At 38.6% G+C, this 13,998-nt stretch overlaps 1 protein-coding gene across 1 annotated transcript; it reads right to left on the bottom strand.

Annotated features, from left to right (window-relative positions):
- Positions 1-6,612: 6,612 nt before the first annotated feature.
- Positions 6,613-10,688, bottom strand: LOC128639183 (cAMP-regulated phosphoprotein 21-like). The gene is made up of 2 exons (XM_053691410.1): positions 9,433-10,688; positions 6,613-9,355 (listed from the first exon to the last, which is right to left on the bottom strand). Exons 1-2 carry the CDS (start codon positions 9,689-9,691, stop codon positions 7,143-7,145), a joined length of 2,472 nt encoding a protein of 823 aa, XP_053547385.1. The 5' UTR covers positions 9,692-10,688; the 3' UTR covers positions 6,613-7,142.
- Between the last annotated feature and the right edge of the window lie 3,310 nt (positions 10,689-13,998).

Below are 13,998 nucleotides of genomic sequence, written 5' to 3'. Positions count from 1 at the left end.
CAAGAAGATTCAGCTATATCAAAAGCCTCATTCATACCTTTACCTCTAACTCAGTTTCCCCTGCAGCTCACCGGCCTTGGGATTCAAGTTTCACTGAGCTCCACTTCCTCATGCTGTGACGTCATCAGCCAGCTGCTACTGAGCTTCCCTGCTCCCTCTGGCAAGTCGCCATTACAACCCAGTGTTTGCAACTATCATTATAACAGTCCTGTTAGGGGTAAGCCAGTCTCTGTATTTTACTTTGCTGCTATACTCTAAGATTAGTATCTCAGTTGCTGCTGTTATTTTTCTGTGACTTTTATTTTCATTCCCTCATATCCTGCTGTTTTACCATAACTCTGTACACAATAGCAATTGCTTATTTTTTTTCTATGATCATAGTACCATTTTTTCCTTGCTTATTTATTTTTTCCTTCATTAATGGTAAAATCTCAGGTTTATCTGAGCATATCCCTGCTGCATTTACTTTCTCACAGTGACTACCCAGACACATGTGGCAGCCATAGGGAATATGCTCAATTACTGCCTGTATATTAAAACATTGCAATAAGGAATAAGGTTTTACATAGCTGCCTAACTCCTAATCTTTGTTTTACCTTATCACTCTGTTGCAAACAACCATACAATTTTTATTGTTTTTTCATTCCCAGCAGTTGTGGTCCAAATAACTAAGCTGCACACATTTTTTTCTTTCTTAGCTGTGCCTGACAGTATTCTATCTGGATAGAAATAAATACTGCATACAGTGTTATGAATAAAAGCTAATCAGCCTAATTAATATATAATATACTTTTATATATATGCTGCTAAACATATAGAATCAGTCAAACAAATAAAATCAGAAGAAACCGTTTAGAAAAATAAATCGCTAATCAGCCCTGTATATTAATAATAAAAATTCCTTTATATATGCTGTTGTCAGCTAAACATATAGAATCAGACAAGTTAATTAATCAAATCAGTAAAAACCATTAAATATATTCAGATTTTATGGGGTTAAACACATAGATTAAAATAATTAATTTCTGGCCAGAAAGCAACTAAAGTAAAATCAAGGATTAAGAGCAACAAGTCTAGAAATATGCCCGGGACTTTGGCGTTTCCATGCTGTGACGGTGAATCAACACTAAACAGTGAAACAAGAGTACTTTAAAAAACTTCAGGCAGTTATCGGTAAAAGCCGCTTCCTCATACCCTTCTCAGCTACAACCGCTGCTTCCTTGGTGACACCTCCTTGAGCACAGATCTTATGTTGTCCCTTCGTCTGGGGTATCCTGGGCATTTGTAGAGCTGTGCTGCTTCAGTGTGGCTTGCTCTGACCTCCTGACCTTTTCGGAGGGGGGGGGGTGATCGGTTAGATCTTGTCAGGCTCCTGTGCCCTCAGTGTTCAAACTTTCAGCTCCTAGCTGGAATGTAGTAATCCTCCACTGTATTTTGTGCCATGCGTTTCGGCTGAACACACAGCCTTTTTCAAGCATGATGCTAACCATCATCTGAGTGTTTTTTTCTGGTGGTGTGTATATATATTTATATATATATAGGTGTGTACATGTGTGTATTCATGTGTCTTTATGTGTTTATATGTGTATATATGTTGGAAAAATTGTGCCGATAGACTTTCTTGACACAGGGTTGCTACAAACCTTCAATTTGTAAAAAGAGCAATATCTGCGAAGCACAATAAAACGAGGTATGCCTGTATGTGTGATATATATATATATATATATATATATATATATATATATATATACACACATATATATATATGTGTGTGTATGTATAAATGTTGGAAAAATAGTGCAGATATACTTTTTTTCACACAGGGTTGCTACAAACCTTCAATTTGTAAAAAGAGCAATAAAATTAGGTATGCCGATTGGCCACAATAAGGAGCTGTCAGAACTGGGGGCGGGGCCTGACATGTTAGTATATGTATATTTATATGTAAAAGGAACAAAAGGTTAAAGGGACAGTCAACACCAGAATTTTTGTTGTTTAAAAAGATAATCCCTTCATTACCCATTCCCCAGTTTTGCAAAACCAACACTGTTATATTAATACACTTTTTACTTCTGTGACTAACTTGTATCTAAGCATCTTCTGACCGCCCCTAATCACATGACTTTTAGTTATTATCTATTGACTTGCATTTTAGCCAATTAGTGCAGTGTCTGCCACTAGCGTGATCACAATGCTATCTATATGGCCTACATGAGCTTGCTCTCCCCTGCTGTGAAAAGTAAATAAAATAGAGGCAGTCTTCAAGGGCTTAGAAATTATCATATGTGCCTTCCTAGGTTTGCTTTCAACTAGAATATCAAGAGAACAATGCAAAATTGTTGATAAAAGTAAATTGGAAAGTTGTTTAAAATTAAATGCCATATTTGAAAAATTAAAGTTTTTTTTGGACTTGACTGTCCCTTTAAGTTCTTTAGCGCTATCTAGATTCCTGAGAACTCCTAATTGTCAAAAAGTGGCTGCTAATCTTCCAGGCTTTTGCCCACACTGAGCAGATAAGGTAAATGGACACAAATGTATGAGAAACAGCGCTCACAATTTGCAATGTCAATCAAACAAGACATTTCTAATAAATTAGGTATCTCAAAAGAGACAGCTAAAATAGGGGGCGCACTAACAGAAAAAATAAATGTGAAGAAACTTACAAAACTATCTTAGAAACAATAAAATCAAAGTACAACAGTAATATATGTATATTATCAGGACTAATGTTCAAAAAGACAAAAGTCTATAAATGTGCAAAGTCCAAATACATATCCAGACCAGGAGAATCTAGATAGAGATGATGTCTAGATGTAATCTGTAAAACTGATAGCCGCAGCAGCCTTCTCCTCACATCAACCAGGCAAGATGTCTAAGAAGATAAATAAAGAACACAAAGAGAGGCGCTTGTGTGTACCAGTAGAAACAATTGGTATAAATAAGAAAACCCACAACAGGGTACTCACATTTAGTAGCAGCACTTAGACAGTGCTATTAGGCGTGGACTGGGTACTCAACTGCAACCCAGCTTGCTGATACTGCCAGCGTGTCACCAGGAACACCTCAAGCGTCGCATGTAAATCAGGAGGGTGAAAAAACACAATAGATAGAGGCGTCAATGGTGCAGATCAATGAGGAATCTTGAGAGCTTCAGACAAGAGGTATACACAGGGTACTCACTTGTAGCAAAGGCAATCAGTTATGCCCATAGAGACAGACTGGATTTCTACAGCAGTCCAGCTAGCTGATCAGTGCCCCACGAACAGCTCCAGAATGCAGGGGATCATCAGGCCCGGAATCCACACCAAAGAGGTGTATAAGCAGGATATTAGGGTCAGGGATTCATGCCCTGGTAGTAGCGTAGCTCCAAGATATAATGGACACTTAGAGTTGGTAAAGTAAAAACAAATTTATTTAAAAATTGTAAAATACACAACTCACAACTTTTTATTTGGCACAAACATGAGTTGTGTATTTTACAATTTTTAAATAAATTTGTTTTTACTTTACCAACTCTAAGTGTCCATTATATCTTGGAGCTACGCTACTACCAGGGCATGAATCCCTGACCCTAATATCCTGCTTATACACCTCTTTGGTGTGGATTCCGGACCTGATGATCCCCTGCATTCTGGAGCTGTCTGTGGGGCACTGATCAGCTAGCTTTACTGCTGTAGAAATCCAGCCTGTCTCTATGGGCATAACTGATTGCCTTTGCTACAAGTGAGTACCCTGTGTATACCTCTTGTCTGAAGCTCTCAAGATTCCTCATTGATCTTCACCATTGGCGCCTCTATCTATTGTGTTTTTTCAACAGATTGCTTTCCATTGTATGTTGTTAGAGAGCTGCCTCCTGGATTGTTCCTTCAATCACATATATACTCCTCCTGTCTCAAGGAATCTGAATCAAGCTGACAATATCTGGACTTTTGCCTGCACATATGTGTTGGTGGTAATATCTCAGTTATTGCATTTTGGAGATTATATCTCAGCAATTGTGTTTTTGAGACTTTATTCTCACATATTTCATTGCATCATTGCATTGTACATTGCCTTTATTTACATATACTTAACCTGTGTAGATTGTTCTCTCTGTATTTATATTTCACTGTTCATCATTCTTAGCGCCTCCTAGTGGATCTCAGGGAACACATGCTTATTTGTTTTCTCTGATTTCTTCATTTATTGCTTTAAATCAGGAGGGTACATGCATACCCCCGCCTGTTGTTCCTGTTTTTAATTTTTTTAAATCTTTTAATAAATTAATTTTTCTGATACTGGAATGGCTACTGATCTTTGCTACCTACTACCCCTTCCTTTGCCTATTACCTACACTTGGATTGTCCCTGCTTGGAGTGGGATATACCGGATCCATTTCCCTGCCCTTGTGAGACTGCTTGGTCTGGCAGACGGTTTTCCTGGATGAGAAGGGAGTGCTTGAGGTGTTCCTGGTGACACGCTGGCAGTATCAGCAAGCTGGGTTGCTGTTGAGTACCCAGTCCACGCCTAATAGCACTGTCTGAGTGCTCCTACTAAATGTGAGTACCCTGTTGTGGGTTTTCTTACTTATACCAATTGTTTCTACTGGTACACACAAGCGCCTCTCTTTGTGTTCTTTAAGACATTTCTAATAGTGCACAGGACAGATACAGATCCTCCTCAGATATAGTAGACAGCCTCTACGAAATGCGTAGAGAATTCTACATACAGTGACGTCATTTCTACTTAGCGCCCGTAGCGCACTTCTGGTTTCTCTGAGCTGTAAACACGCCAGATACATGTGCAGCTCCAACGCTTCACCAGACCACTAGGTTTTTATCTATACATATGTAGAAGATGGTTCTTATACTATTTAATCATTAGACTATCAGGAAATTATACAGCACATAACACACTTTTGTTTTATTATCCGATTTTATGTTAATATCTATTTAAAACGTGACTTTTATGTGATTCAACAATTTTAAATTTAAGTCCAGTGAGAGGTCCCTCTACTTTCCCTTCCATGAGTTAAGGGTCCTTAGATTAAAGTAAAATCATTTTTAAAACATATTTTTATGATTGTATGGGCTCTTTCCCTATTTTTTACATTACACCTCAGAGTGGTTTAATGTAAGGGAATAGAATCCCAACACTTTTTTTTACACAGATATCACGCAGGTATTTACAAAACCTCCAATTGGGACTCAACTACAATCATCGTGGTAATCTCCACCCCTAGGACGTTTTACATACCTCATAAAGATGAGGTAAAACAAGGTGAAAGTCTTGTAAATGATTAATATTGTTTTTGTACACGCATTGATATTTTGGGCCAATTACACTATTATACATTTCTTGTTTGATTGACATTGCAAATCGTGAGCACTGTTCCTCATACTCTACGTTTGTGTGCATATATTTATATGTATGTGTGTATATATATATATATATATATATATATATATATATATATATATATATATATATATATATATATATATATATATATATATATATAATGAATGAACGAAGAGAGAGAACAGCACTCCTGAGATAGAACAAAAGCTAGAATAACTTCCATGCCTGTTCATTTTTATTGCAACTCAGGGTGCACTTTCTTTTAGCACACTATACTCTTTCACAGAGAAAAAATATCCTGTAGCATATCAATCTGAAACTGCCCAATGACAGTCCAGTGCCGAAATACCAGGCAATTCCTCTCTGAACAAGAGAAACAACAACCCCAGACGATCGTTTCGGCCTTCTGTGGGGGATAGGCATGATGTTTCGATGCTGTACTAGCATCTTTATCAAATATCCCAAGGTGAAAAGGGTGATGCTTCAGGGTAGGTGCACCATAAGCGTGATGTCCCAAGGAAGATGTGCTTCTAAAATAAGCATCCATTTTTTAACCAATAAATGGCCCATAATCAAGTTTTATATTCCATCTCTTCGGGGACACAGTGTCCAGCATATAAATCCATCTGGATTAAAATTGTAGCAGCATCCTGGCACGATCACCCCCCCTCTTTTGTGGTGGTATAGGATCGATTATCATGCAGCTCAAGCTTGACAGGTTATGTTTATGAGTAACAAAATACCATGCAACTGGGTAATCGGATTTGCCTTTCTTTATGGCCTCTATGGTTGGTCATCCTGTCCTTGAATGGGGTGATTGTTTTGCCCACATAAAACAAGGAACATGGGCAGATCAATATGTAAATTACAAAAGTACTATTGCATGTGAGGCAATGTCGTATGGAATAGCGTTTATTTTTATGCGGATGTTGGAATGAGTCCCCAGTCTGCATGGTATTACAGGTCACACATTCTCCACACTGAAAGCATCCCATCCTTCTGGGTTGTAGTCATGAATCAGTCTAGTAGCTACCCTTCGGATCTGTTTTTACCAGTAGATCCCTGATGTTTCTTGCTCTTCTGTATACCAGTCTTGCTGTTTTTTGTTTCCAATTGGTGAGACTTTTATCTGTCTCTAGGATATCCCATCTGCTGCGTACAGCTTTTTGTATGCTGGAATGTATTGGAGTGAAGGCTGTGATAAAATTAAATTGTTGGTCTGTAGCCTTAGGTGCATTTTTTTTTTTTTTTTTTTTTTTTAGAAATGTGACCTTTCTCTGTGAGGCCAGAATGTTTTATTGTGGATAAACACTACAATACAGCATATCTCCATAAAAAACGTTATAGTGTATATAAATTATTCCTTCGTTACATCACTCTTTTTTTATCCAATATAGCTTTGGTACAGTGATTTTAATATATATGTACATATATTTATATATATATGTATCTTTTTTAAATACTTCAGGTTCACAAACTCAACACAAAGTACAAAACTAATCTGGGTAGGGGAATATAACAATCTACACAGTGGTGTTCGTTGGTATGAAAAATCTTACCTCAATAAACTCATGTCATGTGCTAAGCTTTAAATTTATGCATAGCAGACATGTAAAATATGCACCATTAGCCAGCAAAATATGTTATCTTTTTACAGATTATCAGCAGCAATCATCTGAGCACTTTCAATATGTAGAGTCTCAAGTGATTATCTCTTTCATTTTTGAAGGCCATAGGTTTTTGTTTCGAGAAATACATTGATGTGCAATTAATTTCTTTAGTGTCCGCATTTCCTCCTATTGTCAGTACTTGACTTGCCATCCTGGGCTAGTCATGTTGGAACAGTTTGTCCTGCAGTTTGAAGAGATAACTGGAACATTGCTATTAGGACAGTGTGGTGCGATCAGCCTTAGGTTAGTTTGTTGGGAAGGAGGCATAACATTACAGTACACAGGCATCCCAGGGGCGGTAAGTGTTCCTTGACCTGACAGATTAGGCAACATGATTTGCTGTTGGTATGACTGTTGTGGTATCCCTTGAGAATTCTGGGGCATTTGCACCTGATATGAAGACATTGATGGATACTGGACCATCATGCCTTGCACCTGGCTTCCCTGTTGATTGTTGATCAAGTTCTGGCTTTGAGGAGGCTGTTGCATCCCTAAGAGACCCTGGAATCCTTGTTGTTGACTAGATAAAACAGGCTGATATCCTGTTTGTTGTGGTGCGGGGGGTATCTGTGGACTTCGCTGTGCATTATATTGTACTGAGGCAACAGGTCTATACTGTTGATTTGCTGAGGTAGGGTACTGTCCAGATGGGTAGTAATATACAGGCATCTGTGCAGGTGATTGCTGTACATATCCCTGTGGTGGCGGCTGCAGGGTCACTGATTGACCTGATCCTGTAAAACTTCCTGGTGCAATCTGCTGATTGGAGGACGATATTACAAAGCTGGTCTGCTGCGATGGCTGTGTGAGAATGGCTGAAGGAAAAACAGGTCCTGAGGTGGGTTCAGGTGTCTCTCCTGATGACTGACGGCTCAAGTTAATTTGGTTAAACTGGGATGTGATGTCATCTCCTCTCACTTGGAATTGTTGTGTAGGGGAGACAGGAAGTAGATGCTGTTGATAGGAAACAGCAGGGTACTGCACAGGCTGTGAAGAATTCTGCAGAGCCTGTGAAACAAGATGGCCTTGCATTGGTTGCTGAGTTTGCTGTGGATGTGAGGACGTTTGTTGCTGCGACTGTCCTACAACTGGGGCCCTCATTGCCTGCTGACCACTGGGAGGATTGTATATCGCTGGTGTTCCATCTGGATTTACAAATGGCTGACCTGTGTGTGGATTGAGAAGTATGCTGCCAGGTGGTATTCCTGCAGCGTCAAGTGGCAGTATAATATAGCTGGTGTTACTGGATGTTATTCCATTTTCGGAAAAAGGTATGTTGCCTGTAGTGCTGATTGATGTTCCAGAGACTATAGATGTACTTTGGGGAGGTTGATGTAATCGTGACAAAGATCCTGAGGAACCAGCACTGCTGGAAGACTCTGAGCTACCTGTTTTGGACAGTTTTCCGGTGCTTCTACTGCTGGCAGAGCTATCACCTCTTGTTAGAACAGTTATTCCACCAAAACTTGCATTCTTTGTTATGGCTGGCTTCAGATTCCGGTTCGAGCTTTCTGAATCCGTACTGCTCCAAGGTCTTTGATCAGCCCATTTTAGGTCATTCTCTGTGCTACTTTGACGACTTCCAGAGGCTTTTCCAGACCCATCTCTGTTACCCCTAAATAGCTGCCTCTTCTTTTGAATATCATTGCATATGCCCGTTTCTTCTGAAAGCCTGATTACCATAAAAATGTTTTCTTGGGAGCAAACAGAATCTTGTGCAAATATTCTCTCTCTTACTCTCTGATACTCTTCTTCTCGCTCTTCAATTGATTTACTTCGTCTGTCATCTCTAAATGGATGAATTCTATTTTGCTGATTGTCTTCTTTATCAATACTAGAGTTATCTCGCTTCAAGATAAATCGCTTCTGGGAATCTTCACCTTTTTCATCTTTTAAATGTTCACAAAACCTTTGCTCTGGTATCCTAGTATTGCTGGTTTTGTTAATTATCACAGATTTTCCGCTTTGATCGACATTATGGTCCATTCCAAAGTACGCTGCAACCCTGTGCACAAGCATCCTTTGATATGAGGACATTTGAGGGAATTTTTTATAATGATTATTGTTGTCGTTGATGAATTCAATAATTTCTTGTTCCATTTTCAATAAAATCATTCTGTCCCTTGAATTATTCTTTAGAGTGTTAATCAGAAATTCATGAAGGTCTATACCAGTGGAGTCTGTGTATTCCTGGCTGCATTCTTTTGATAGTGTCCTGGCTTTTGTTTTTTCAAATGTCTTCTCTCTGTCTTTGCTTCTATCTTTGTCTTTCTCACTATCATCTTTAAGGTTTATATCTTCTTGCAGATCAGAAGGGCTGGAAAGATGAAGATGAATACACTCCTGTTCTGTGGATAATTGGAGAACTGCAGTTTCCAGTGCTGTCAATCTGGCACGGTTCACGAGCATTAAATTCACTGATTGTCTGGGTAATCGTCACCAAATCCACGAGGAGAAGTCTCTTCACAAACAGCAAGGCTTCTAACAAGTTTACCCTTAGCTCCGGACTTAGATCTCTTTTTCTGTTGAATTAGATTTCGTTTCTGGATCTCCTCTCTTCTCTCATCTGTTTCCGTTTGATTAATGATGCTCTTCTCTGGGATCGTTGGGGAGGTCTCAGGATCCTGTTCTTTTCCAGGTTCCTCCAGTGACTCTTGGTTCAATTTATCTTGATCAGACATTGTCTCAAACAGAAATTAAATAGAAAAGGTTTGATGACCTTCAAGATAGGTTAGCTGTCTTAGCTCTTGCTGCCGTTCTCTCTCCTTATGTAGCTGTACAATGGTAAAATCCACACAAATGATCAATAGCAATGTTCGTCCCATGTCCCTATTAACAGTTTAGTATGTCATTTTCCAGTCACTTTACCCAGGCAGCTTGACAGAGCATCATCAACCTTGTCTGAAACTGGATCAGCCAGCTTCCCGGTACTGCTGCAGACGGGTGGGACGGTGCAGTGTCTGCTAAGTGTCTGTCTTATTGAAAGACATGATGATTTCCTTTCATGCAGTTGATGATTTATATTTCTTGCTTATATTAAAAATAAATTCTGTCAGCTAGTGAGCTAAAGTCGGTGGAGTTTAGCACAACGTTTCCTGCTAGCAAGTGTAAGCACAGTGAATGCCTTTTACTGCTCAGTCCTTGTCTTATTGCTCATTGCATATGTCTAACCTACCCATATGTGTCTAAAATAATGCCCTGCCTTTGTCCTCACACCTGTCTTACCCTCTCAGCACGTGCTTACGTATTCCACGCTTGTCTTTTCTCATGACTCTGATTAGTGAACTTACTAACTTCCCTCTTGACTAGAACTAGAACAACCCACACCTTTTGGTTCCTTTCCTCTTTATATAATACTTTCCATCCCCTCTTGTCTGTCTGTCATCTATCTATAGTATCTAATCTATATCTATCTAATGATTTATCTAATCTATCTGTCTAATCTATGTATCTATCTATATCTATCTACTCCAATCTATCAAATTATTTATTCCTATATCTAATTTTCTAGATTATCTATTTAATCTTGTTGTCTATCTATTGAGTGCTCCCTCCTTTCCCTTGATCTAGCCTGCCTCTCCCTGTTCCCGTTCCCTTTATGTGTCCCTGCACCTCCTCCCTCTAGCTCGCCTGTGGCAGAGTGGCCTGTGTGATACGGAGATTTCTGTCCTTAGGTGCATTTTTTGTCATTATTAGTGTCTCTTGGATAGAAGAGTCCAACTTCTGTCTGGCAGCTATGATATTCTTACTGTCATAGTTTCTGGTCTCCAATTTGTTACACATAGAATCAAGCTGGGATTCACATAACTCTTGCTCAGAGTTATTTCTTACTACTCTAGTGAGTTGAGAGGAGATAACCCCCATTTTCCGATGTCGAGGGTGGTAACTGTAGGCTAAAAGTAATGAATTCCTATCTGTAGTTTTGGTATAGAGTGAGGTGCCAAACCTAATCCCCTGGTCATGTTCTACTTTGAAAATATTAAGGTCAAGGAAATGTATTTTGTTAGCATCATATTTCATCTTAAAGCGTATAGGTGTTTCTCTATGATTTAAACTATCTACCCACTTTTCAAGACTGTCAGTGCTACAATTCCACACAAGGAACAAATCATCTATATATCTGGTCACCATATATATATATATATATACATACATCATATACACACACACACACACACACATACACCAATATATATATATATATATATATATATATATATACACACACACCATATACATACACACACACCATATACACACACTCATTAAAGAACAAAAATACAAAATATCTAAGTATTTTTGGTTGGCTCCTACACTTCTAGAATACATTTGTTAAGCCCTGACTTACCTTCTCTGCAATGTGCTGTTCTCTGTACCGCACTGGAGATCAGGAAGTGAGAGAAAATTGAAAAGAGATGAACGTAGCAAATATTTCCATTGAGATAGAACGGAACAGTGACACCCGCAGGCAGAAATTAAAGGTGCAGGCTATTTTTTTTTTTTTTTACTGACACTGCCGTTCTTTCTGCAGAGATCCTTCAGTTTCTGCAATAAGAATGCAGATCGCACAGTGTTCTGCCTTGGGGGTGTAGAGATCAGCCTCCCACCTGACACATCCCACCCCCAGATCCCTCCCTGACCCCTCTCAAACAGCTCTCTTCCCTTGCCCACCTCACAACTGTCACCACTATCTTAAGTAATGACAGAAAGTCTGCCAGTATAAAAATAAAGGTGTTTATTTTACATTTTTATTTTATATGAAGTGTAGGACACCCCATTACCCCCAACCTCCCTGATCCCCCCAAAGAGCTCTCAAAACCTCCCTCCTCAACCTATTAGCCACTATCTTAGGTACTAGCAGCTGTCTAAGCTGTCTACCAGTACTCGGTTTATTAACAAATTTGATTTTATATATATATATATATATTTATCAAGCCTATTTAAGAGAGATAGAGTTATGAATTTCGACAAATATCATATAAAAAGTAAGGGATATCAGCACTCTTTTATTGAGAAAAGTCATATAAATTTATTTATTTCAGAAAAAGATCCAACAAGCAGCGGACCTCTGTCCCATCAATGAGCAGAAACCTGCACATAATGAAAACACATTTATAATAGATGCCTAGCACATAATATTGACTGGCCAGTCTTATCTAATGTTAACTCAAACAGATAAAGTACCTCATATAGCAGACAGCTATATAGAGAAAATGCAATAACGTCTGCTCCTAAAATGGCAATCAAATGAAAGCAGTAACATGTAAATACATAGTAGCAGATTTACACAGGTATCTCTATAGCTTAATCGCATAAAACAACAAAATACAGCTGCCGCTGACATACTCAGCTTGGTTAGCAAGATATAGCAGTCCCATAGATATATAGCAAGAGTTAACTGTGAAAGTCTGTTTGAACTTCCCTTGCTAGCTTAGCAGATATCTGCACTCATATAGCACCATTGTAGAAACAAACATGTCCCGTATAATTGAAACAGCAAACAAATATCTTCAGTATTTCTTTCCTTATTGCTCTCAACTTAAAAGTTACTGGCAGGTTGATATACTGTAATTATCATATATTTTAGGTTACCGTTTCTTCAGGTGAGTCCCCTGTTGTATCTCCCGGTATACATACATACACTGCGCTTAGTCCATATTCTCATACACAGGCAGGGATCTTTTCGGGTCCAGCAAACGGCTCACTTTTCCTCCAGCATGCTCCCTGTGATGCCACACAGATTGACCATTGGCATGAGGAATCCCACAGATTGCTTTGTACCAAAGAAAAAAAGCACCTGAAGCAGCGAAAGACAACACCTGTTTACAAGCGTGAGTCAGCTCTTGATTGTATGCAGCGCACACCTGAGCGCCCCAGAGATGGTGGAGGAAAAGTGAGCCGTTTGTTTGCTGGACCCGAAAAGATCCCTGCCTGTGTATGAGAATATGCACGAGTGAAAAATAAAGGGACTGGATGCAACTACTCACAGCTTGGATGTGAGCACCTTTGTTTTGTGTAGCCTGCCCTGGAAGAAGACATACAGCCTTGAAGAGGCGGAGTAGCGCTGGACTAAGCGCAGTGTATGTATACCGGGAGATACAACAGGGGACTCACCTGAAGAAACGGTAACCTAAAATATATGATAATTACAGTATATCAACCTGCCAGTAACTTTTAAGTTGAGAGCAATAAGGAAAGAAATACTGAAGATATTTGTTTGCTGTTTCAATTATACGGGACATGTTTGTTTCTACAATGGTGCTATATGAGTGCAGATATCTGCTAAGCTAGCAAGGGAAGTTCAAACAGACTTTCACAGTTAACTCTTGCTATATATCTATGGGACTGCTATATCTTGCTAACCAAGCTGAGTATGTCAGCGGCAGCTGCATTTTGTTGTTTTATGCGATTATGCTATAGAGATACCTGTGTAAATCTGCTACTATGTATTTACATGTTACTGCTTTCATTTGATTGCTATTTTAGGAGCAGACGTTAATGCATTTTCTCTATATAGCTGTCTGCTATATGAGATACTTTATCTGTTTGAGTTAACATTAGATAAGACTGGCCAGTCAATATTATGTGCTAGGCATCTATTATAAATGTGTTTTCATTATGTGCAGGTTTCTGCTCATTGAGGGGACAGAGGTCCGCTGCTTGTTGGATCTTTTTCTGAAATAAATAAATTTATATGACTTTTCTCAGTAAAAGAGTGCTGATATCCCTTACTTTTTATATGATATTTGTCGAAATTCATAACTCTATCTCTCTTAAATAGGCTTGATAAATTTAAATTTATAAGGGTCTGCATCAATTGATGTGACTACATCGAATTATTAATACTATTGTAAACAAAAGTATATATATTATCTCTCCCCTCCAATTTTTATATTTGTATATGTATATATATATATATATATATATATATATATATATATATATATATATATATATATATATATATATATACATACACACACACACA

The sequence above is a fragment of the Bombina bombina genome, chromosome 8, assembly GCF_027579735.1.
Source record: "Bombina bombina isolate aBomBom1 chromosome 8, aBomBom1.pri, whole genome shotgun sequence".
Taxonomy (NCBI): Eukaryota; Metazoa; Chordata; class Amphibia; order Anura; family Bombinatoridae; genus Bombina; species Bombina bombina.
The sequence above is the reverse complement of the archived record's forward strand: the minus strand, read 5'-3'. Positions and strand labels throughout refer to the sequence as shown.

Bases quoted from the DNA above. Each gene is read 5' to 3' on its own strand.
- LOC128639183 (XM_053691410.1), bottom strand. From the start codon at position 9,691: ATGTCTGATCAAGATAAATTGAACCAAGAGTCACTGGAGGAACCTGGA. The intron at 9,356-9,432 runs ATCAGTGAATTT...TATCCACAGAAC, and splicing joins TGGTGACGATTACCCAGACA to AGGAGTGTATTCATCTTCAT.